We start from the raw sequence: 26,779 nt of genomic DNA, 5'->3' as shown, positions 1-26,779 counted from the left end.
TGGCGTATGCCCATATAGATTAATCCTACATTAATCTCTTCTTTATTTTCCCTGGACTCCCATCAACTCCCCAGAGATGTTCTCACTTATCTACACCCTTGGGGCAATTCACAGCAGCCAAACGACCTGTGCATTTTTAGGATGTGGGAGGAAGTCGGAGAATCCGGGGTAAACCCCACTGTCACAAGGAGAACATGCAAATTTTCCACAGAGAGCCTAAGGTCAGGATTGAACTTGGGTCTCTGGAGCGGCGAGGCAGAGGGTTCACTGTGACTGCAGCATCCGTGGTATTTCCCACAGATGCACAGAACTTAACAATGATGAGGCTTTTGAACATTTGGCTTTGACACATCTGTAACAAAATCTTGAGATAATACTAACTTGAGAGGTGTTATCTGTGTTTCCCACGAGATAATGTCATCTTATATTGATAAGAGAGGAATTAGAGGAATGAGTCTGGGTCAATAATAGTGAGGCAAAGCATTCTGAAATTTAAAAAATGCAGTAATTCTAATTTCAATAGAACTAAGCTTGGTTCAGAGGAGGTCCACGCGAGTGGGAAGAGAAGTGGATGAGAGAACGGGGAAGAGGGGAGCGGAAGGAAGGGATGAGAGGGGAAGGGAAGAAGATTGATGGAAAGCAGGGAGCAGGGGCAAGTCTGAAAAGGGAGTGAAGGGAATGAGAAAGGGGAAGGATGGGGAGAAGGAGTGGTCCTGAGGAAATTAGGGAGGATGGGGGGGGGGAAGGGGCTGCTGATGGAGAGTGGAGGGTAAAGAGAGGGGAAGGGGAATTGAAGGAGGCTAGAGAGAAGGCAGGTGAAAGGTGAGGAAGAGAGAGCTTCAGAGAATTAAAAGCAACAACAAAATGCTGAAAATGAAGAAGCAGCATTAAAGATTCAGGTTGAGGATTTTCCATCAGAAATGGGAATGGTTAGAAATTTAACATAACTTAAGCAAAGACAGAGACGGGGAAGGTGCCAGAGGAAGAAAGAACAAAAGGGAAGGTCTGGGACAAGGTGGCAGTTGGGGGGATTACATGACAGAAGGGTTGATGGTGCAGAATGAAAGGATGGTAATGGGATAAGTAATGAAACAAAAGCTGAGACAAGGAGAGATGTAAATGAGAGGACAACAGCCCCCAGCGGCTGCTGCTGGGTGAGTACAACGCTGAACGTGATCTGCAACTATTTCCTGAAAATGAGTTTACGATGAGCTTCATTTGAATAGTGTGGGAAAGCAGGAGTGGAGAGATTAGAATGGAGAACTACAGAGATTACTGCCAGGTACACCACAGTGAAATTCCTGTTCACATGAAGCTGACGGAGTAAACAGTACACATCCAGTAATGATAAATATGACAATAAATACAATGATGACTACAGAAACAGCAGAATGGTGCAAGAAAGGTCTGCAGCTAAGAGTTTTAGTGATAAGTTTATGAACTAAATACCTTAGCAAAGTCTATGAAACCACTACCAAGTCCTTTCAATATCTTTTGACCTCCACTAACGGATTATTCAGAATTCTTTTTACTGGATGTTTAGTATCGGCGTCAACCAATAGTTTAGCCAGGATTTTAATATTACAGAGCCAATAATGATAGGTCAACTATCAAAGTTTATCAACTTAATGACTTTGGCTATCTGACTTTGAAATAAGGACTATGCAGCAGTGGCTGCACCAATGTCAATTTGAACAATCTCATTTAAGCCAGGTAGTCTGGGCTGGGTGTGACATCCTTTTTATGATGGCTTCAGGTCAATGAAGCCACCACAGGCTTCCTCAGCCGCACCTGATGAAACCATCCCCGCCCATGCGCAGTTCTCAACCACGCCTGCCGACGCCACCACCACCGCCTATATTGCAGTATTGAGATATTGGAGCTTTGTAGCTTAGGGCAGGTAAGGCTTTGGTATAATGTTTCAACTGAAAAAGAGCACATCTGTCTGCAGTTCTTGCTCGGCCTAAATTTCATTGTTGGGTCTCTACACATGAACTCTACACTATAAATCGGCTATGGCGGACAATAGTCAATAACGGTCATCGCCACCCCCATGATCCATTATAATGAGGGTTTACTGTGTATACACAGTGAATGCTAAGACTAGGAAGTACTGAGGAACAGAGGAAACTTTGTGGTCATATCCAAGGATCCCTGGTGGATAAGCTTATGAAGAAGACATATGGGAGGCTTGCCTTTATTAGCTGGGGAATAGAATATACAAGCAAGGAGATTATGGTACATTCAAGAGCAGATTCTACAGATTGGCCCATTATTTAAAGACTAAATGAGAAATTTAAGATTAATTAGCCCAATCAGCAGCTGTGAATGCTTGAAACTATTATCCTCAGAATGATAACAAGGCACTGGGACAATAACTGATTGGGCTGATTCAACATGGAAACTAAATAATATTCGACAAACATGTTATAATTTTTTGAAATTGTAACTGAATAAATAAAGAACCAGTAAATGTGGTATTTTGGATTTCAAGATTCAAGATTCAATTTAATTGTCACATGTACTAATTAAGGTACAGCGAAATTTGAATTACCATAGAGCCACACTAAGTAGCAATGTTACAAAATTTTGAGATTTTAAAAATCAAGTCTGTAATTTATCCCATCAGATAAAGCATAAAAAGAAGTTTAATTTGTCACCTAATTCACTTTCATATCTTCAGTATTAAAAACGTTATGGCCATTTTCATACTCGGAAATTAGCATCTTGTTCCCTATTGCTTTTCCATTGACTTAACACAAAAGCTGTGATCGAGGACAGTCAAATGGCCATAACTTTCTTAAAAATTAAGAGAACTAAAAGAAATGTTCAGTTATTATAGATTGAAGCATTCTGAAACAAATATGAAACAATCTTACTTAGATGACTTGAAATTAAAGCATTTAATTAGTTAGTTACCTAATTGTAGCTAATTACAATATTCAATTACTAGATCTAAACATCTATCAATTTCTTAAGAATAGATTAAAAAATTTAAATAGCCTAAGTGCCCAAATAACATTCACACAAGAATTCACAATAAAACATAGTTTTTAAATCTCATTGTCATGGATTTATAGGCCAAATGGAAGGAATTTAATGTTTAATACCTGTAAATTAATGGCCATTTAAATCATCTTGCGAGTTGGTTTTTCTGGAACGCGATCATTTGGAACATTGCGGTTTGCGGTGATTTAGACCCCCATATCGGCATCGTATGGGGACTAAATCACCGTTTCGCAACTTAAAATGTGAACTAAAGGTATCTTAAGGACCACTTTTATACATAAAAATAAAAGGCTTTCTTTTACCTGTCATCTACATGAAATCCGTCCCCGTTGTCGGCGTTGACGGCTTTAGAAGCTGATTTTAAAATGACTCCAGCGCTGAACTAGTCGGGCGATTAAAAAAAAAAAAAAATACACAGAACGGCCGTTGGAACGATTCTTCAGCAAAAGCTTGCACTCCAACCAAATATAATCCAGGACAAGGTAGGAAAAAAAATGCGTTTTAACCCCGCCCCCCCCCCCCCCCCTCAAAGGCGCCAAAATCGTGCACACGGCCAGTGGCAGAACTGCAGCGCTGCTGAAGGTAGGTATTGTAACATACCTTTACTAAGTAAAAAGCACCAAGGCACACAGCCACATAAAATAACATTTAACATATACTGTATATACACCATCCACATTCCTCACTGTGATGGAAGTAATAAAGTTCATTCATCTTCCTCTTTGTTCACCGGTGGTTGGGGTTGTTGGACTCTCCACAGTCGCCGCTGCCGACGGGCCAATGTCCGAGCCCTCTTCTCGGGATGATCAATACTCCGGCGTCAGGATGGATTGAAACACTCTCCGCCGCATGGAGCTCCCGAGTCGGCCACTTCTTACGAGAAACCGCGGGCTTCATGGTGTTAAAGTCCACAAGCCCTCCACAATTGAAGCTCTCCACAATCCTCGGCAAAGGCTCGCAGCTCCCGATGTTAAAGTCCACGCTACGCCCGCGGGTTGAAGTGCCGGGCCGGTCTCCAACGCCAACTCTACGTTGTTAGGCCGCAGGGAGGACAAAGATACAATACGGAGAAAAATCGCATCTCCGTTGAGGTAAGGGATTAAAACAAGTTTCCCTCAATTTCCCCTTCCCTCCCCCACATAAAACAAACCAAGAAAACATACATATGTTTAAAACATACTTTTAAATGTATTTAAAATAATAAAAAACAGTAGAAAGGACAAACAGACTGTTGGCGAGGCAGCCAGTGCTGGTGATGCCACCCGGACGTTATTAAACAGAACTAGTGCTTGTGATTATGAGTAGTGTTTTGGCATGGACAAGGATTGCTTAATGAATAGAAGGCAAAGATCGGAATAAACAGATTATTTTCAGTGTGAGATGTTGTGACCGGCGGGTGCTGCATGGATTGGTGCTGGGGTTCCAGCCATTCACAATCTTTGTAGTGATCAGATTGGGAAGAGAATATCCAAGTTTGCTGATGATACAAGACTCGGTGGGTGTTGGCCCGGGCAGAGGATTTAGAGGGATTCAGGGGGACAGAATGGCCGTTGAATTAGGACATAATAGATGGAGTAGAATGTCTCAGGACTGAAATATAAATATGGGAGTGGGAAGGGAGTTAAAAAATTAGCAACCAGGAGCACCAGTAAACATGGGCAGATCAAGCACATCTTTGGGCAAAACTGTTGCCTAGCCCACGTCCATCTCGCTGATATAAAGGAGGCCATATTGGGTAGGAGGTATTAGGACAGGTGTTACATCTGAGGTTGCAGGGGAAAATACTTGGGGAGAGGGTGGTTTAGGTGAGAAGAGATGAGTGAACCAAGGAGTCACAACTCGCGAAGGCGCAGTTCCTGCTGAAGGTGGAAAAGGGTGTGGATGTGACATGGTGGGATCACGTTGGAGGTAACAGAAATGTCAGGATGATGTGTTAATGAAGAGGCTGGTGGAATGAAAGATATGTACCAGAGGAACTCTACCCTTCTTCCATCAGAGTGGAGGGGGAGCGGGAGCAGAACTACGGGATACAGAGGAGATGCGGGTTACGGGACCAATCCATGACATCGGGCGGGGGGGGGGGGGGGGGGGGGGGGGGGTGACCACATTTACAGAGGAAAGACAACATCTCAGATGTCCTAGAACTTAAAGCCTCGTCTTGGTAGCAGATGAAGTGGGGATGGAGAAATCAACGAGTTCTGCAATGAGTTTCAAGAGGACACTTCATCTGCTGTCCTTGAGTGGGACCAGTCACAGGAGTGAGCTGAGACATCCAGGTGCAAGCATTCAGAAGCTGATTTCAGTAACCATTCAGTAGCAATTTCTCCAGTATTGGGAGGAGAGTTGCTCGTGTATTGAATGCCCCTTTTAGTGTTGTCTGCAAAGGACACACCTGCTGGGTTAAGTGGTAACAGCTGTGAGAACACGCCACACTTGTGTGCGGTGCATCACGCTGAAACTGTCAACACTCCTGACATCCTCACCGCTGATGTCCTCGGTCTTGATGCACCGATCTCAAACAAGGGTGAGTGGCTTCAACACAACCAAAACAGCTCAGCCAACGTCTGGTTAACACACTGGGGACCTGTTCCATTCCCACCACAGCAGCTGGGAAATTTAATTTCAGCTAATTTACGATCATCAACTATTGTCCTCCCTAAAATGACAAAGGTGTGCTCCACGTTCCCCCCATGTCCCAAAGACATGGCAGTTGTTAGATCAACAGTGGCTGTAAATTGCCCCACGTACGCATGTATGGTAAATTAATCAAAGGATGAGGAGAATGGGCTGCAGGGAAATGGGATTGGTCCCTGAGGCTAGCATAGATCCAGTGGACCAAATGGCTTTCTGTGTTTTCTCAAATTAAAATGGGGTTAATGTGGATGGGTGTTTGATTGTTGCATCGACATGATGGTCTGAAAGGCCTGTTTATGTGCTGTGTGACTAAGACTTTATTTGCATGGATTGTGCAAGAGCTTGGTTTCAAACTGCAGTCACTATTGACCTCTAGTGGTTGTTTAGGGAAGGTGCAGTGAAGTCGACCTCTGAAGAGCAGGAGTTGAAATGTCTATATAGGCTGATGTCAGGATCATTCTGGAATTCAAGGACCATTGGCAGTTTTCCTTCTTTCCTCTTTTGTCTCTTCCACTTTCTATTGCAACTCAGTGGAAGCTTATTCCCGCTCTTTTGTTCGAAAGTACCATTCCCAGGGCACTCGCTCCTGCAGATCCAGACATGATGGCCAATACTTGGTGCAGGTCTCTGGGTGCTGCCTGTTCTGCTGATGCCAGTATGCCTGCCTTCTCCTAGGTGGGGCATCGTTCTGGCTCACGACAAACTCTCTGATCAAATAGGCAGAATTTATTTACAACAAGGGCATCCAGCATGTCCTGAAAGCTTGTTAACAAGAGTTTTACATCCTTATTGATCCTTAAATTGTAAAAATATTCTTGATGAATATAAACAATCTTGCCTTCGGTGTGAGCCTTCTTTATAAATCACTGCTGAGGAATTTAATGAGGGCATGTGCTGTTGTATTAGGCAGTCAGACACAAGCACACAAGTTGTTACTGCCCCTGATTAATAATGCCAAGGACTTCAGACCTGATAACCAAAGCAAGTTGTGCGTTTGAATTCTATTTTTTCTTTCAATTTGGGAGGACATATGGCAGGGCATCTCATCAGTCCCATTTATTTCCCTGTAACGATTTGCTCTCTTCGACATAATAACTCCCCCGATCTCCAACCACTTCCCTACACACAGCAATTACCTTTCAACACACATGCTTGGGAAGTGAGAGGACACTGGAAGAAAACCTCATGGTTAGAGGGGTAAAGTGCAAACTCCACACTCTCAGCACCAGAGGTCAGTATTGAATCTAGGTTCATGGAGCCAGGAGTCAGTGGTTCTATTGGCTGCACCATTGTATACTCACACATTCAAAGGAATCGGGAAAGGAATAGCAATGTGGGTAAGAGGGATGATGAATTCCTCAACACGTGTGGGATTGTGAGCGTACAAGGTCGCAGGGCAAGAGCTGGAAAATGGGAAGGTCCTTTATATCACCTGTAAGCATTCTTCATTCAGACTGGAACCTCACCCCTCTTATAGACACAAAAAGCTGGAGTAACCCGGTGGGACAGGCAGTATCTCTGGAGAGAAGGAATGGGTGATGTTTCGGGAAGAAGGATCTCGACCTAAAACGTGTGGTGGAAGATTGCAACCTTCACGTGGTCCGCCCTGTTTCGACCAATGCAGTCAACCCGGCATGCACAATCAAATAAGATCAAATAGAAAAAGTTGTCCTACAACTTTAGGCTGTGCACGCCATGCGCAAGAAGAAGAAGAAGAAGAAGACCTAATACGTCACCCATTCCTTCTCTCCAGAGATGCTGCCTGTCCCGCTGAGTTACTCCAGCTTTTTGCGTATATCTTCGGTTTAAACCAGCATCTGCAGTTCCTTCTTACACCCCTCTTTCCTCGTGTTCCCCTTCCTGTATCTGGTGCCACAGACCCGTGGTCCTGACAGCAGTGAATCAGATTGGCTCCATGATTTCTTAGCACATATACCAAGGTACAGTGAAATATTTTAACACACAGCTCAGCAAGACTATCACCATACATAAGCACAATCCCCCAGTTAGTACACAATGTACAGAACAGGCCACTGAGTCTGCATGCATGAGGCACAATTTTCAGAGGGGGGGATTAATCCAACAGCAGCAGCAGCTGCTTATTGTATCTGGGCAATGGTGAAGAAGAGATGACCTTCAAAGAAGCCCCATTCAGCCACTGAAATCAGCGGATGAATGATCAAAGGTATAAGGAACTGTGCAAACACTCACACTTCAATCAGTTTGAAGAAGGGTCCCGACCCAAAATTTCACTTATCCACATTCTCCAGAGATCCTGCCTGACCCAAGCTATCTGAGGAAGGATGTGCAGGCCCTGGAGAGGGTCCAGTGCAAGTTTACAAGAATGATCCCAGGAATGAGTGGGTTAACTTATGATGAGTGTTTAATGGTACTGGGCCTGTACTCGCTGGAGTTTAGAAGATTGAGGGGGGACCTCATTGAAATAATGAATGGCTTAAATAGAGTGGATGTGGAGAGGATGTTTCCACCAGTGGGAGAGTCCAGGACCAGAGGTCAGAGCCTCAGAATTAAAGGACGTTTCTTTACGAAGAAGATGAGAAGGAATTTGTTTAGTCAAAGTGTGATGAATCTGTGGAATTCGTTGCAACAGAAGGCTGTGGAGGCCACCCTATCCAGGCCTTTCACTGTTCGGTACATTTCAATGAGATCGCCTCACAGGTTATCAGGGGAGTTTCCCCTTCAACTGTCAGGTAGGTCTAGTCATGACCTTTATTGAGCTCAGGAGTCTGTTGTGTGCAGTGCGGCTGTCACAGTCCAACACAAACATTCTTCGTAAACACTTAATTCCCCACGGAAAGCTAATTGAAATCATGGGTGATCTGGTGACAACAAATGTTCAGCCAAACACAGAAACAGAACATTTCATGATACTTGCAATTACTGTTTTATTTATTTCCACAATTTTTAAAAAAAATCACAAATTTAAAAAAAAAAAAAAATTATTCTAATTGAAAATATATCTCTTGAGGGTCTCAGTTGCGGGGACTGGACGCTGGGACCTCAATGATTGCACTGACTTTGTGTGATGACCTCCGAACTGCAGTTGAGTGTAGTGGGTGTACTTGTGTGTACGTTGGTTTCCAGAGGAGACGGCTTCATCTATGATTAGTTTTTGGAATGCCAGCAGTTTGATTTCAATTTTTGAGGAAGAAAAAGTAAACTACAGGGACCTTGAAACAAAGGGACGGTATTTTAAGCAGCGAAGTAGAGCGTTGTGTTTGAATCGGTCTGCGGTGCATCCATCAGAGGGGAGGGCACAAGCAACGTCTTGTCTCCAGGAGTTAAAACCTCTGCTGTTTATGCATAAAATGCCCAGAAAAAGACACAGACAGACAGTAAGATGATGGCATTAATGTTGACCACATTCCTCCAGAGGGGCACCTCTGAGATGTCGGTCAGCTTCTTCTGTAGAATTTCCTCCTCTTCTTTGCTCAGCTTCTGGGCCTTCTGGCCGAACCCACAGAACCAGTTGTAGCCTTTCTTCCAGCACGGTAAGTCCTGGCGCTCATCTGTGGTGACAAGAAAAGCACAAGGAATGGAATGGGTGTTTGAAGTAAGAGGATCTGGCCTCAGTCCTGCTGTTAGACCATGTACCTCACCCTCCATTACTCATCAGATCCATCACTACACCCACTGACTTCGCTTATGAAAATCCTCTGGCGAATTCAGCTTGGAGCGCTGCCCGAGTCAATTTGGGGGAGATCTCCCACCCTCCGTGGAATGAAAAAAGTATTTTCAGATTTCTCTTCTAAATGGGCCTGGCTCTTCTTAGAAGACCCCCAGAGAAAGTTGTGCTTCCCTTCGTGCCCCAGGACAAAAGATGCAGATGAAACTCCATGCTGTCCTCAAGGGAGTCAAAGGACACTTGACTTATAAAGTATGTTCTCACATGAAAATCCTTCAGTGAATTACTCTGCTGTTACTCTGAATTAGCAAATTACTCTGCTATACACTTATAATGGCAAACAGGGTAGGATGAAGCACCATCTTCACCCTGGGATACATCTCATTGATGTTTATGCCCTTAATATAATGTCCCAAAAATAATAGAAGAATTTTGTGTGAACATTGTCCCCTATTTCCTTTGAATATATACAAATGAACAGAGGTGCAGATACCTACAGGAACACATTCTTTATTTGGCTTCATGTACATAAGTTATGGGAGCAGAATTAGGCTATTTGGCCCATCAGGTCTACTCGATTCAATCATGGCTTTCCCTCTGAACCATTCTCTTGCCTACTCCCCATAGCCGCTGACACCCTTACTAAACAAGAATCTATCAATCTCCACCTTAAAAATAATAATTGACTTGGCCACAGCCTTCTGTGGCAAAGAATTCCACAGATTCATCATCCTCTAACCAAATAAATTCCTCTTCCTCTCTTTTTTTATAGAGGCTGTGGGTTCTTTTATTCTGAGGCTATGGCCTCTGGTCCTAGACTCTCCCACCTGTGGGAATGTGCGACATTACCTTCATCAACATCCGTTTTGCTGTCAGTATCTTCGTTCTTCCAGTCGTCAAAGCACAAGTCTTCACGTTCTTCTGTGCTGTTGCGCAGTGTCCAACACAGTCGGTGGAGCTGGAAGGCAGCAAGAGGTGAGGCTGTGAGGAGTCTATTACTGACACAACAGCCACGGCCTCCAAAAAAATGGAGGGAATGTCAAATGACAGAACACGCCTATCATCACCAGAAACACACGTCAGGCTCAGACCACTGAACATTCAACACATTCCCAACACACAGGCTGTCCACATATCTTCAATAGCACTGACCACACCAAACATTCTGGATGCATTGACCATCACAACACACGACCCACAAACACACTGACCATTCCGAACATCCTCCATGCAGTGAGCATCACAATAACCAACCTAAACACTAATCACCAAAGACACATCGAACCTGCTGATCAGCCCGAGCTCACTGATGGTCTCAAACACACTGATGTTGTGAAATCCCCAGCGCAATCATCTCTTGGAACTCAGCAACAATGCCAAACGAAGGCCCTGTGAATAGGGAGTGGTTGAGACTCACGTGCTTATCCTCGATTGGCTTGGTCAGCAAGGAAATGGTGAGTATCAACAGGACAGGTGGTAACAAAGAGGATGATGGCGAAGTAGAGGTAGTGGATGCCACAGATGATGAGCGGGCAGTTGCTGGGACTCACACAGCTGCCCGTGCCGAAGACAAACTCAGGGATCATCCGAGATAAACCCATGGCCAGGCCAAAGATCAGCCCCCAAAATGCTCCCTGAAACAAAGAGACACAAGTGACTACACATGTGGAATCTGGAGCAACACCAGCATGCAGGTGGAACTCAGCAGGTCGAACGAATTGGAGGGCAACTCAGAAGTGGCGTGCAGGTGGAGGGGTAACAAAAACTTGGGAAAGTACAAGGGACAGACAGATGCTCAGAAGATTATAAAGAAGGGGCAGCATCGTGGCACGGGGTAGCACTGCAGTAGAATTGCTGCCCTACAGCGCCAGAGACCCTGGTTCGAACCTGACTACGGGTGCTGTCTTAATGGAGTTTGTACGTTCTCCCTGTGACCGCGTGGGTTTTCTCTGGGTGCTTCTGTTTCTTCCAACATTCAAAAATGTGCAGGTTTAAGTTAATTGGCTTTGGTAAAATTGTAAATGGTCCCTAGTGTGTAGGATAGTGTTAGTATACGGGGTGATCGTTGGTCGGCGAGGGCTCAGTGGGCAGAAAGGCCTGCTTCCGTGCTGTCCCTCTAAAGTCTAAAATGGAAGAGGAACAATGTTGTGGTGAGACTTCAAGAACACGCAGATATAGCAACACCAGGGCTTTACCAGACTGGGAACAAATGAAAGCGGAGAGCACAGGACACAGGGGAGAGCAAAGATCCTATAGCGAGCAAGTTAGCCCACTCGACGAAAAATACATAGTACGGTCACGGGCAGATTCATGGGTAATTTTCGGCCCCATTTCCGTAAGCAGCTTCGTCTCCGCACCAAAGATCCCATAGCGGAGCAAAGATATTAGTGCGGAGAGCCGGTTACGGAAACATCCTCGAAAAAAAAGTTATTTGTTAAAAATCTTCCCCTCATTTTCAGAATTATAATTTATTAACACAAACTGTTCCCCCGCAACTTTGATTACATTGCGAGTCGGGTCGGGTTACTGAAATGGATTTAAAAAAGGCCCATGTTCCGCACTACCCGTACACCCATTGCATTTAGCATGAGTGGTCTATCTTGCTCCACGATAGGATCTTTGGGGGAGAGAGTGAGATGGAACGCCTGTTGTGTAAATCTAACACCAAGCTTCAGTTCACCAGGAAGTTCAGCTGGTGAAGTAATTTACATGGGGGAAATCCTGAAGTCTACCCAACTTCCTCAAACTGCGGTGATGAAATTGGTAAAGGGTAAACAAAAAAAGGACGTGTCTGGAAAAGTTAAACCGCTTACTTTTTCATTGGTGCGCTTGACAAAGATGCCCAACAAGAAGACTGAAGCTATAGGGGGCCCCAGGTAGCTAGTGATGGACTGGATATAGTCAAAGAGCCTCCCGCTCTGCGCCGTCTGGACGATGGGGATCCAGGCTATGCTGATGGCAATCAGGACCAAGGTGAAGACCCTGAGAACACAACAGTTACAGACCAGGGAGAGAAAAGCCTTTCCGCCCTCCTCCATTCCCACCTCTCAGCAACACAACCGGAGCGGCCACCAAGGACAACGTGGTCGGAACTAATACAAAGCAGTTGCTTATGGTCCCGTCAAACCCCACGCCTCCAAGCAATGTCAGCCAGCCCATGGCCCATGACCCATGCACACCGTGTCCAGTGGGCACTGACCTCCTCCTGCAGACCTCGTGCGCCTGTGGTCTCCACGGACCTGGGAATCTACCCACTGTGGGGGTCAGTTACACTTCGGTTGGGGTCCAAAGTGAGGATCCAGCAAACAGGCAGGACTATTTTCCTTTGTATCAAGTACAAAGGCAGGGAAAGTTGGCCTGCTAATTAATATTTAATTTAATAGTGCTCAGTAATCATACACCAGTGTACTGTGTCCATCTATAGGGTCTGGGACAGGGGTCAGGGGAGGCAGTGAAACTGGAGGGGAATGGAAACATTGTTTTGCACCTTCTTCATGCAACCGTTTCTCTGAACATTTCCCTTTAATATTGCAAGTACATTTTCCTTCCTCAGTTTGGGGATCTGGTTGTCATGGCGAAGTTCTCAGCTGTGGAGAGTCCCCTTACCTCCCTGCTAACATCAGTTCTTTCTCCGTGGCCTTGGGCCTGATCTTGGTCCAGATGTCCATGGTGAAGAGAGTGCTGGCGCTGTTAAAGATGGACGTCAGCGAGCTCATCAGGGACGCCAGCATCACGGACAGCATCAAACCACGCAGGCCTGGCAAAGACACAGCAGCTTAGGTGGAAGCACATCACCCAATCTACCTTAGAGCACGAGGACATACAGAGTCGAGCTGTACTGACAGTTGTCAACACCGTTCCATGTTCATTGGGGTAGCTGCAGTGATCCGATATAGGTAGAACATGGCCTTCACATGCTGTGGATCATGTACACTTGGATCTGCTCATCTCTATTGTAATGTAGGATAACTGGAATTTTGGGCTGTATTGCACTTTGTTCATAGATTACACAAGATCATTTGATCTCGTGGAGACACAATAGACTCTGTGGGTCAGGAGGCATCTGTGAGAGGAAATGCGCAGATGTGTTTCGGGTGGGGACCCATCTCCAGAGGTCTCCAGGGCTTTGTTTATTTGCACGTGATCTGGACTGAAGGAGGAGGGGCCAGGAAGAATATTCCAGAGTCAATGTGTTCTTCCTTTTGCCACTAGCTGAAGTGTACGCAGTGAGTCACTGGGAGGGCAGTGGGTGATGATGAAGGGTGAGCGTTGTGATAGTCCAGCCCGTGTACACTGCCGGGTTGGTTGAACCAAACACTGGTTTCTTCTGTACATTCCTCCAACCCCTACACTGCTACTACTGCCACAGAACTGGTGCAAAAAGAGGCAGCACTTTCCCATGGCATCAATACCAAGGTTCCCATTAGACCTTTAACTGGAGGGAGTGGCGGAACAGCGGTGGACCGGGTCCAGAAACTCAGCAATGGCCTTTAAAGCTTGCCAACTCTGCGCCCGATTATTGTTCGGTGTTTAATTTATTTCTGTTTTTAAGCAGCATTGGCAAGGTTCACAAAAATAAGGAGCGCACGGAAGCTTTGTTACGTTGACATTAATTGGATTTTGCTGCTTCACAAGCCTGGCCCTCCAGCTTTGAAGTGGTCTAGGTCTTGGCTTGGTGTGAGAGAGGGGCCGGGGGTCAGAACCATCGCCATCGCTTAGTAACCATGTCTCTGCAAACACACATGTCGAACCTCGAGGGACCCAGGTGAACCTGGTCTCCAGGTGAACCCCAGATCCCCAGGTGAACCCACATGTCCAACCTGGAGTCCCCGTGGTGGGATGCTTCAGAGAACATCAGGCAGGGGATAAGGACAATGGTCTCTCTGTAAGTGAGGACTCTAGACAGGTGGATAGACCAACGATGACTAAGTGCGACAACAAGGTGGAAAATGTTTCTCCAACAAACATCCCCAGATCATTCCTATTCTACATCATTGAAGGTGGGTACTCACCGGCTGGCATCAGCCTCACCACCAGCGTGGGGTAGGCAATGTTGCTGCATCCAACCTCCGTTTCACAGTACTGCTTGCAAAGGCTGGGGACCACACACGCTATGGTATCTGTCAGGTAGACATCAAAGACAGCCATCAGCTTCAAACCATCCACACAGCTTCAAGAAGAAATGACGATTTGTCTTTGGAACTTAGAGAAACAGGGCAGAAACAGGCCCTTCGGCCCACCAAGTCCGCGCCGACCATCGATCACCGCGTATACTAGCACCACCCTGCACACGACAATGTACACTTTACAGAAGCCAATTAACCGACAACTCTATATGTCTTTGGAGCGTGGGAAGAACCCAGAGCACCCGGAGAAAACCCACGCGGTCGCAAGGAGAATGTACAAACTCCATACAGACAGCACCCATCGTCGTGTCGAACCCGGGTCTGTGGCACTGCAAGGCAGCAATTCTACCTGCGCTACGCTGACTTTTCACACTGACAGGATATAAAAATATCATGGTTAAATATTTGGATTGAAGTGTGATCATCACTACATATAGGGAAACCAATCAACTAAGCAGGGTCTCCACCCGAAACGTCACCCACTCCTTCTATCCAGAGATGCTGCCTGTCCCGCTGAGTTACTCCAGCATTTTGTGTCTATCTTCAACTAAGCACAATATGGTCCACAACAAAAGTTTGGACAGTGACCAGATCATGTTGATTGAGGTGATGGTGTCCAAAGGTTGAAAGGTTCAAAGGTCTGTTTATAGTCATGTATACCAATTAAGGTACGGTGAAACTCAAATGACCATACAGCCATACTAAAGAAAAAGTGCCAAGACACACAACTACATAAAAGTTAACATGAACATCCACCACAGTGGATTCCCCACATTCCTCACTGAGATGGAAGGCAATAAAGTCTAATCTTCTTCCTCTTTATTGACCAGTGTTGGCCGGAATGGTGGGAGATCTTCCCTGGTGTGGCATACATCACATTCACCATGTAGGCTTAGGCAAGGGGGAAAAACTCCACCCTTGCTGAGGGAGGGGGGTTGGTTTATGTGATGGTCTGGGCTGCATCCATAATTCTCCACAATTTCTTGCGTTCTTGGATGGAGCTGTTCCCAATCCATGCTGTGATGCAGCCCGATAAAATACTTTCTACGGCGCATCTGTAGAAGTTGGTGAGAGTTGTTGGTGACATGCCGAACTCCCTCTGCCTTCTAAGGGAGTAGAGGCATTGGTGTACTTTACTAATAAACTAAACGTTGGGAATATATTCAACCAGTGTTTAACAACCCCACAACATCTGACTAATATCAAAGTGCTTCCACTGAGGGGGGATTTGCCAACTGAAGGAGAAAGCAAGGATAGAGGAAGCAGCAGGAAGTTGGGCAGGTTGCTCCTGTGAGCAGACACTAACTGTACACAGGAGATCCCCCGACCTGTGTATAGGATCCGACTGATCATTCCAGGGAAGACCATGAGGTACATGGGCAGGAGCTTGAGGTAGCCACAGAGGATACAGCCAGCCTTGACATGGCTCATGTTTTTTGCAGAGAGACAGCGTTGAACGATTACCTGTGAGGGGACAGAAAAACACAAACTCTGAATGAAGTCTTCAAAGCGATCATTGTAAAGATATCCTCAGCCACCGGCTCATTTGGTAGTTGCTGTGATGGGTGGTGTGATGTGCTTTTGGTTGATGTACTTATGTAGTTGGATGGTCATGAATTCAAATCGCCTTGGATCGGCCTGAACTCCCATTCTCTCCCTTCCGAAAGGGATTCATTTTGGGAAAGCGTTTATTCAGCAAATTTTCATCCAAGTCTGCCTAATTGCATTAGGTCTACTTTGGTGCAGTGGATTCCTATGGGAAAGGAGTCAAATGCTCTTTGCTATAGTGAAGAATACCTCCATAAACCAATTACATGTTTAGAGATACAGAGCGGAAACGGGCTCTTTGGCCCATCAAGTCCGCGCCGACCAGTTATGCCCGCACACACGCACTGTTCTCCACACTAGGGACAATTTACAATTTGTACCTCAGTCAATTAATCTACAAACCTGTACGTTTCTGGAATGTGGGATGAAGCCAGAGATCCCGGAGAAAACCCACATGGTCACGGGGAGAACATACAAACTCCATACAGACAGCACACGTAGTCAGGATCAAACCCGTGTCTCTGGCGCTGTAACCTGTCATTCAGCCCCCGTGCCAAAAATGTCAACAGTGTCATTCTGTGGAATAGCTGGTGATTTATCTGCCAGTATCAGTCGATTGGGCTGCACTCCCGAGCTCTGAAGAGAAATAGGTTTAGATGCAGAAGGATGGGAGCCTGATTGTTGGCTGATCAACGGTTGCCAACTCACTTGGTGATAAAACTGTTTGCGGTGCAACACTGCAAAACCGCTTCATCACGTCTGAGGCTTTGAGAAAAATATCACATATTTGTGCAGGTTACCATGGATACCGTAAGACGTAGGTCCTCAATAAAATGCTCGCCTACTCCAAAGCTGTCAGTCTTTAGTAAGGTTTCAATTCAATGTATTGCAAAAATGCTTCTCTGCAAAACATGTACAGTAAGCTCACGTTATAAAGGACCCCATAGAGGGGGGAATGGTGTCTGTTATTGCCAATTGTCCACTATAATCGTGTAAGGTATTCTCATTGTATAAGATTTAGAAACAAACTGCAGTTACTGGCTAGTACACAAAAGGACATAAAGTGCTGGAGTAACTCAGCGGGTCAGGCAGCAACTCTGGAGAACATGGTGACGTTCTGGGTAGGTGATGTTTTGGGAGCAGCTGGGGGTGCAGGCAGCCGGGGGAGGCGGTGCGAACTGTGGGCAGCCGTCGGTAGGTCAGTCCGCTATAACCAAAATCTGTTATAAAGAGGTCCGTTAAAACAAGGGTTCTCTGTACTTAACGGTATAAAAACATGCACTCGTGTGATAGGAAATGTCTCTGGTCTGAGGTGACCTCACCATGAAAGGCAAGGGTGGGGAGCTAGTATGCCACTAAACTATTTAAATAAAACAATAGAGGACTGCAGATCCCAGTCGGACACAAACTCACACGGCAGGATCATCATCGGACAGAGATGATGCTGGGACAGGAGGTATCCAAGGTTAGATGGGAAGATGTGACCCACCACAAGAGGCAGCAGTGAGCAGGTGTCGTGAGTTCAGGTTATGTGAAGGAAGCAGCCCCTGAAGCCTACTATGCCATAGTATTAGATCACAGGTGATCTTAATGTAACCTCAACTTCCTACTGTCTATTCATGTTCATGTGATAGGAGCAGAATCAGGCCATTCGGCCCATCGAGTCTATTCTGCCATTCAATCATGGCTGATCTATTTTTCCCTCTTAACCCCATTCTCCTGCTGCTCCCAATGTGCTGTTAGCCAGTAGGTTCCAAGGGTGGCACAGTGGCGCAGCGGTAGAGCTGCTGCCTTACAGCGCCAGAGTCTCGGGTTCAAACCTGACTACGGGTGCCGTTTGCACGGAGTTTGTACGTTCTCCCTGTGACCTGTGCGGGTTTTCCCCGGGATCTCCGGTTTCCTCCCACACTCCAAAGACGTACAGGTTTGTAGGTTAATTGGCTTCAGTAAAGTTGTAAATTGTCCCTAGTGTGTGTGCGTGGGGATCGCTAGTCGGCACAGGCACAGTGGGCCGAAGGGCCTGTTTCCACATGGTATCTCTAAAACTAAACTAATTTAGACCTGCCTGGTGGCAATAATATATTTCCAAGCCAAGATTGTGTGAAACTTGGAAAGGAACTTGCGAGCAGTGGCATTTGTTCAGGTGAATCACAAAATAAATACCAGTTAAACTCCTATGTTAAAATCGTTGTGTGGTTTAAAAAGATAAATGCCTCCTATTATGTTTTAGTCAAATATTTACCCGCAGATACCGGTTTAGTGTTAAGCTTCTATAAACGACAGATGCGGTCGGTACAAAGGAAGCAGCCTGGGCTTTCCTGCTGCTCAGCAGGTGAGTGTGCAACCTACCTGGTCCGTGCACCAGTACCAGATTGCCAAGATGCTTAGTCCAAAGATCAGGCCAGGCCAGGGTAAATCCGCTGTGAGGGGATTCCGGAACAAGTGGAAGGAGTCGGACCGGGGGGTGTAACAGTCGGCGCTGATGTTCAGGACGGGGTCGAAGGTCTGGGTGGTGATGGCGTTCATGTACTTCTCCCTCATGGCCTCGTAGCCCCCAACTGCATTGAAGGCTGCAAAACAAAATGTCTGGCCTTGGCCCTTACCTGTTGACTGAAGCCGTAATTGAGAGATACAACATTAAGTTCCTCATACAAGCTACGACTCACCCCTCCATAGCTGAAAAAACTGGGCCATCTACTCCCCTGTCCCTTCCTTGGGACACTCCATAGTCACCATTTTTTAAGGGCTCACAGTTGTAAAGCATGAAATCAGGCCCTTCAGCCCGGCAGCCATCACGCAGCCATTTCTACTAATCCTGCACTAGTCCCATTGTGTTCTGCACACATTACCCGACTGTGGTTCAGAGGCTGAAGCCATGAGAATCTGATTAGATTTGAATATAGGCCAGAGGAGGGAGGGAGTGGCAATCCAGTCTCAGAAACGTTCTGGAGGCTCATTCATGCATTCAGTCCGTCTTGAATCACTTTCTACATCACGCCGACCTTGGTCTCTAATCTCCACTGTTCCTTTCTCAAGAGCTTTCCGACACTCCCTCTTTCTGACTTTCTTTCTGATGGTGATTCAGCTTCCTGTAACGTTGGCTTCCATTTCTTCCACACTTTGCCTTCATTCCCAATGGACATTCTAGACCCAGGTCTTTAATACAGCCCCCGCTTGAAACCTGGGCCTGATCACTCCGACGTTTAGGGAAATAAGATGTGACTTTGTTGAAACAAAGTCCTTGTTCCTGACACGATTGGCAGCGGAAGTGATGTTCCCAATGGTTGAACAGGAATCGTCTAGAACAGGAAGCCACGGTCTCAAAATGGGGGGAGGGCAGCAATTCAGGACAGAGAGGAGGAGAAGTCTTTGGAATCATCTCCTCCAGAGAGGTTCTATCACTAGATGGCGAGGGAACCAAAAGATACATGGTTACATGAGGAAAATGATCAGCCTGAATCTTATTGTATAGTCAGTAGGCACAATGGGCCAAATGGCCTGACCCTGCTTCTTGTATTTGTATACAGGTAGGATTCCGTATTCTTGTACACAAGATCGTATTCACTGGAATTTAGAGGGATGAGAGGTGATCTTATAGAAACATATAAAATCATAAAAGGATAAACTAGATGCAGGAAAAATGGTCCCAATGTTGGGGGAGTCCAGAACCAGGGGCCACAGTCTAAGAATAAAGGGGAGGCCATTTTAAACTGAGATGAGAAAAAACTTTTCACCCAGAGAGTTGTGAATTTGTGGAATTCCCTGCCACAGAGGGCAGTGGAGGCCAAATCACTGGATGGATTTAAAAGAGAGTTAGATAGAGCTCTAGGGGCTGGTGGAATCAAGGGATATGGGGAGAAGGCAGGCACGGGTTATTGATTGGGGACGATCAGCCATGATCGCAATGAATGGCGGTGCTGGCTCGAAGGACCGAATGGCCTCCTCATGAACCTATTTTCTATGTTTCACATTCCGCTTGGGCAACTTACAACCCAACGGTGTCAACATTGAATCCTCCAATTTTAGATAACTACGAACCTCCCCTCCGCATTCTTCCTCCACCACTCTTTTATTTTCTCTCCCTTGTGCCCCACCTGGGCTTGTACCTTTCTCCCCTCCCCCTGTACCTACATTCCTTCCTTTGACTTCACAATTTGCAACTCTTCAATCCTTTTGTTTTGTTACTTCTGCCTTTTCATCTCCTCCCTTTATTCAACCATCTGCCTATCAAAGCCACCCTCACCTGTATCCACCTATTACCTACCAAGTCTTGTCCTGCCCCTCCTCCCTTCCAGCTTTCTTCCCCGCTCCCACTGCAATCAGTCTGAAGTCGGGTCCCAACCCGTTACGCCACCTATCCTTGTCCTCCAGTGATGCTGAGTTACTCCAGCACTTTGTGTCTTTTTTAAGTAACTTGATAGTTGGCATGGATATGATAGACTTATCTCCATTTAGGGTAATAGACTCTCAGTCCCTACACCCCCTCATCCAACTAGCCCGCCCATCTCTGGCAGCAAACTCCCTAGACTTGAGTGCCTAGACCTTTTTTGAGCTGATTGGCAATTCTGCCACCAAATTACTGATCCCATTTTCCAACAGTATTTGAATCCAAGGCAGAGGTGCAGTGAGGGGTGTGGAGCTGTTGTACAGCCTTGCGGACAATGAGGGCAATAGAGCAAGCAGCAATGACTGGAGAGCTTACCATATCCCATGAGGATGAAGGAGCCCACGACCATGATGACTGTCTGCAACGTATCGGTGTAGATCACGGCCATCAAGCCACCTGCCAGCAACACACAGCAACCGCCCATTAATCACACTGAGATATGGTAGCAGAGGTAAGAACACTAGCATGTTCACAAAGGCTGTCCTGAGGAACAGCCCTGATTTGGGCTGGACGTCAGGCAGGTCAGCCATTGCCGACTTAACCAGATGGAGATGAGGAGTGAGAAATTGTAGGGGCCGGATGTGAACCTCCAGAAGGATCAGACGAGGTGCAGCACTAATGGAGGTAGACTACTGTAAGCACCTGGGTGGCTATAACATTGGACAGCCTTCAATGCGCACTCCACCTTTTAGTGAAGGGAAAGTCGACAAGGTCTCCCTTCCTTCAGTATGATCCCCTGCTCCATCTGCACAGAGGCCGCGGCAGCAGATGGAGCAAGGGCTGACGGAGTCTGCGTCCGTGGGCTGGGTTGGTGCTGCGGAGGCTTCAGGAGGGGACCCGGCGGCGGTCGTGGAGGAGGTCGGTGCGGCGGTCTATGGGGGCACCGGTCAAGGTCAGCGGTCGTTGCGTGCACCGGCGGTCGAGGACAGGCCACGTGGGAGTTGAATGTCGCGCCACCAGGAAGAAAGGAGGACCTGGCGTGGGATACTTTGTAACTTTGTCGGAACCTTTAAGGTGGCAACTCTTTGCATACCCTGGATATGCAAAACAAAGAACATCACTGCGACTCGTCACATGTGACAATAAATATTCATTCATTCATTCATTCATTCACAATCCAGAGCCCCGAGTTCAAAGCCAGGAAATCAAATTTGCAATTTAAATGCAGCCGATGATCCGGAATTTGGGAAAACCATAAAAAATGACAAATGTTGTGAAAATATTGTGAGCCTCAGGAATGGTCTCGATCCAAAATCTATCTATGTTTTCCATGGTTGCTGCCTGTCCCGTTGAGTTACTCCAGCATTGTGTGTCTTTTCTTGATAAACAGTGTCGGCAGTTCCTTGTTTCTACACATCTGTATATTGCAAAAAACAATCTGGTTCACTGGTGACCCATAGGGAAATGCATGCACCATCCTTATTCTGCTGGGTAGATGTGTGATCAGATACATCCATGGGGTTAATTCTTAACTGCACCCTGAACTACCCCCTGAAGCACAGGGCAATTACCACCAGCCTTGTAATTGATGCCAGATTCCACATAAATATTAAGATAAGAAAGTGTTGGTGTCCTCGTTAACACAGTAGTTAGCAGATAGAACAGTGCAGCACAGCTACAGGCCCATCAGCCAACTATGTTCTGTGCAGACCATAATTGTGAAATTGAACTCATCCTACACTGCCTGCACGTGATCCGTGTTCCACCATCCCTGCCTAGTCCAATCTATGAGCTTGTCTAAATGCTTCTCAAACCATCACTCTCGTGTCTGTTCCCACCAGTGCTCCTGGCAGCAGGATGATGCGGAGATCAGCAGCAGTGACCTGGAAAGGTCCCGAGGCCAAAATGGCGTGAGGACCCTGACCTTGACCTCCATGCACAGAGCAGTCAAGCTACACGCAAGAGTGAATCTCCAGGACATCAGAGAGCCCGATAAGAGCAAAGAATGCAGTGGGTTTTGCCTTTTTAAACAGCAGGATTTCAGCGGAGGTAGGATTAGAAAGATCTGGTCACTGGAAGAGTAAGAGCTGCCTTTCTTCTAACGGGGGGAATGAAAATTACACAGCATTATTTCTGGCCGAACCACTGATGATGTTACAAGTGGGATTTCCACAATAGAAAAAACATTCTGGGAAGAATGAATCAGGGAAAACTGAAGAGTAATGATCCCAACCCGTACCAGGGCCCTGGAGGTATTAGTGAATTTGCTCTGGGGTGAATGGCTTTTCAATAGCACAGCGGATTTCTGTTGGAGCGGTGTTGATAATTTAAAAACATGTTTTAATTTGATTTTTAAATGTTTTGATATGTGTTTGAACCATTTTTCAGCTAGAAATTGGTTAACAGCAGCTTTCTGTTGGAGCTGTGGGAAAAACGTTTAAGCTGAAAACTAGTTTAAAGACATTTCAAAACAATTACAAATGTTTGAAATATTAAAAAATCTTATTAAGACAGCTGTAATGAACAAATTTCTAGCTGAAAACTCATTTTAAGACATTTCAAAAAAATGTAACAATTGAAACAATTTTAATTCTTATTAAATAATTATTTCTTTATAATAATGTTGTGTTCCAGACATCTACCACTAGCTGTAAAATACTTGCCCTGAACATCGCATTTAAATGTTCCCCCTTTAACCTTAAAGCTGTGCCCTCTAGTATTGGATATTTCCAACCAGTGTCATGGGTTCTCACTGACTACCTTATCTATGTTTAAGAAGGAACTGCAGTTGCTGGGAAATCAAAGGTAGACAAAAGTGCTGGAGAAACTCAGCAGGTGAGGCAGCATCTATGGAGCGAAGGTAGTAGGCAATGTTTTGGGTCGAGACCAAAGGAGAAGGGTCTCGACCCGAAACGTTGCCTTTTTCCTTCGCTCCATAGATGCTGCCTCACCCGCTGAGTTTCCCCAGCATTTTTGTCTACCTTATCTATGCCTCTTATGTTCTAGAGTCAATAATCCAAATTCATCCGATCTTCAATCCAGGCAGCATTGTGGTAAACCTCTTCTTCAGCCTTTCCAAAGCCATCACAGCCTTTCTGTAATGGTGCCACTAGTTCTGCACACAATACTCCAAATGTGGCCTAACCAAAGTTTCATAAAGCTGCAATATGACTTCCTAACCCTTATACTGAATGGCCCAGCGTCTTCATTTCTGACGTGGGGTGGCACAGTGGCAGCGTTGCTACCACACAGCGCCAGAGACCCAGGTTCTATTCTGAATGCTGTCTGCATGGAATTTGTATGTTCTCCCCGTGACATTCTCTCCAAGTGCTCTGGTTCCCACCCACACTCCAAAGACGTACAGGTGTGCAGCTTAATGGCTTCGGTAAAATAAAAATTGTAAATTGTTCCTTGTGTGTAGGATGACTGGTGTACAGGGTGATCGCTGGTCAGTGTGGGTTGAAGTGCCTGTTTCAATGCTGTATCTCTAAAGTCTGAAGTCTAAAGTAATTGACTGGGTGGGAAATAAATGCGAAGGATCCAGGGTGGGTGGGAGGATGTAGCTCAGATGGTTGGTCATGGCCGTGGGGAAGGAATTCCCAACCTGGTGTCCTTGTTCCTGGTGAAATATCAGATACAAACTGAACTGGGGACTCAGGCAGGAGGGTCACATTTGGAAGTTCTCCACCTTGACCTGGGAGATGTGGGGGGGGGGAGGTGAATGTAATTCTATGGAACTTGACACATTCTTCCCAACCCTACCCTGGTTATTGCTGATAGCAGTGAACCCAGCTCTGCACTGATTACGAGTTCCTCGGCAATCCATTGGTAACTGAATAACCCACGCATCTCTTAAACCAGTATCTAAGGTCAGTCAGCACATTCCTCAATTGACAATGGCACTGAATCTGTGCAGCCACCCTTGGAGAGTTCATTGCCGAGAGTTGTAAAGAAAGTCTCACATTGTGTGCGCTCACTCTCACCCGCAGAGACTCAGTCATGAGATAGGGACATAAATGCTGGCAGAAGGACAGATGCACGTGCACTCACACATAGGCTCAAAGGTGTGCGATAAACATGCCTACATGCACATATTAAAGCACTCAAACACGCATGGGCATGTGGAGGGGGTTTAGAGCTGCTGGCTGTGAGGCAGTGAGTTGCTAGCTCAGGACGGCTGCAGTCTCAGTCACTCATTATATCAACAGAATTGAATGTCGCTTACTGCCCTGTACCGCCTGTAGTGCAGACGAATGAGAACAGAACTCGCTAAAACATAAACTTCTTACAGCGCTCAAAGTACAGTAAATGGGGTGAATGCACACAGACCTTTCCCAGGGCAGGGAGATCAAGAACCAAAGGGTCTATGTTTAAGGTGAGGGGAGTGATTTGATAGGAACCTGAGGGCCAACGTTTCCATGCAGAGGGTGGTGGGTATATGGAACGAGCTGCCAGAAGAAGTGGTTGAGGCAAGTACAATACCAACATTGCAAAGACATCTGGACAGGTGCATGGATAGGACAGGTTTAGAGGGATAGGAGCTAAATGCTGACAAATGGGGCTAGCTTAGGTGGCATTTTGCTCAGTTTCTGCATTGTATAGCTATGATCCATAACAGCTGGATGGAGGGATGATGTTTTCCCTGGTTGAGGTGTCTAGAACTGGTGGACACAATCTCAGATTAGAGTTTCGTTTGAGATACAGTATGGAAACAGACCCTTTTGGCCCATTGGGACCCTGCTGACCACAGATCACCCACCCAGAGCTTGTCCATTTACTGATGAGATGAAGGGAAACTCTCTTCATTACTACTCCAATCTCACTTCTCCATTTGAGGTCCCAATCCGTTTAAAGAAAGTCACTATTATCCCAATGCTGAAGAAAAGCCAGGTGATGTGCCTTAATGACAACCGCCTAGTGGCTCTGACATCCGCCGTCATGAACAGCTTTGAGTGACTAGTGATGGATCACATTAAATCCAGCCTCACCAGTCAGCCTTGATGTACTGTGGTTGACTTACCATCGCAACATATCCACAGAGAACTCCCTGGCACATCTCTGGGACATCTGGATAACAAGGACTCCTATGTTACAATCCTATTTATTGACTGTAGCTCTACCTTCAACACCATAATCCTATCCAAACTCATTTCAAAACACCCAGACTCAGGAGTCAGCATCAGTCACTGGATCCTCGACTTTCTGACCCATGAATCAGAATCAGTGAGAATATATCCTCCACAATAATCCTCAATCCCACTGCCGTACAAAATTACATTCTCAGTTCCAACCTGTACTACCCACGCACTCACGACAGTGAGGCCAATTCTGCTCTAACTCCATCTGCAGGTTTGCCGATGACATCACTGTGGTGGGCAAATGTCAAACAATGAAGAGACGGTGTACAGGAAGGAGATGGAGAACTTGGTACCATGGTGTCAAGACAACAATCCCTCCCTCGATGATAGCAAGACGGAGGAGCTAGTTATTGACTTCAGGAAGCATGGTGGTACATGCCCCAATCAGATCAATGGTGCCAAAGTGGAAATGGTTGAGTGCTTCAAGTTCCTAAGAGTTGACATCACCAACTATTTGTCCTGAACGAACGCCTCTGCTGCCACAGAAGACTAAGGAATTTCAGCATATCCCAAAGACTCTTACCAACTTCGACAGATGCACCGCCTGAAGCATACTAGCAAGTCACGTCACGGCCTGTTTGGGAACAGTTCTGCCCAAGACCACAATACGTTGCTGAGAGTTTTGAATGTAGCCCAGTCCATCACGAAGACCAGACTCCCCATCATTGACCATCACTTAACACTGCCTCAGGAAAGGAGCCAACATAATCAAGGACCTTTTTTCACCCCAGTCATTCTCTCTTCTCCCCTCACAGTCGGGCAGAAGTCACAAAAGCTTGAAAGCATGCACCACCAGACACTGGAACAGCTTCTTCCCCTCTGTAACCAGACTACTGAATAGTCCTCCCATAAGATAGGGTGTATTCCCCCAATCTTCCAACCTACCTCATTGCAGACATTGGACTTGTTCTGTGTAACTGTTACAGCTTACAATGCTATAAACTATTTTCTGCAACCCTGGCATTTTTCTCTCTGCACCACCTGTTGTACCAGAAGCTGGAAGATGGAATAAGGTGGCAGAGCTCTTCTATAACCAGTATGGGCATGAAGTTTCACGGACCTTCCTGTATACTTCCACAAACATCGGGGAAATAGTTGCTGAGGAAGTTGTCTCTTTGCTCCCAGCTCTGGGTGACTGCAGGGTGGCTCTTACCTGTCACAGTGTAGAGGGCAGTGATGGACAGCAGTATTACCACAGCGACGTATATATTCAACCCCAGTGCCTCGCGGATAAATATGGCTCCTGAAAACATGTCAGCCTGAAAGAGGGAACACAATTACAATAGGAATGCTATCCTTCGTTTCTTTGCTCTTGCAAATTTTTCCTGCACCAGCTTGCATCCCAGAACAG

General features: G+C 46.1%; 1 protein-coding gene across 1 annotated transcript in view; it reads right to left on the bottom strand.

The window, feature by feature from the left end:
- Positions 1-8,532: 8,532 nt before the first annotated feature.
- LOC116987445 (sodium/glucose cotransporter 1-like) overlaps positions 8,533-26,779 on the bottom strand; it is a 32,700-nt gene continuing 14,453 nt past the window's right edge. Inside the window, 11 exon segments of the mRNA XM_033043501.1 lie at positions 8,533-9,173; positions 10,139-10,247; positions 10,707-10,760; positions 10,762-10,923; positions 12,103-12,271; positions 12,896-13,046; positions 14,302-14,409; positions 15,744-15,879; positions 18,313-18,533; positions 20,666-20,746; positions 26,582-26,687. Coding sequence (XP_032899392.1) covers positions 8,962-9,173; positions 10,139-10,247; positions 10,707-10,760; positions 10,762-10,923; positions 12,103-12,271; positions 12,896-13,046; positions 14,302-14,409; positions 15,744-15,879; positions 18,313-18,533; positions 20,666-20,746; positions 26,582-26,687 — 1,509 coding nt within the window. The 3' untranslated portion in view covers positions 8,533-8,961.

Source organism: Amblyraja radiata, chromosome 25 (genome assembly GCF_010909765.2).
Source record: "Amblyraja radiata isolate CabotCenter1 chromosome 25, sAmbRad1.1.pri, whole genome shotgun sequence".
NCBI classification, from domain to species: Eukaryota; Metazoa; Chordata; class Chondrichthyes; order Rajiformes; family Rajidae; genus Amblyraja; species Amblyraja radiata.
This window is presented reverse-complemented; position numbering and strand designations above follow the sequence as displayed.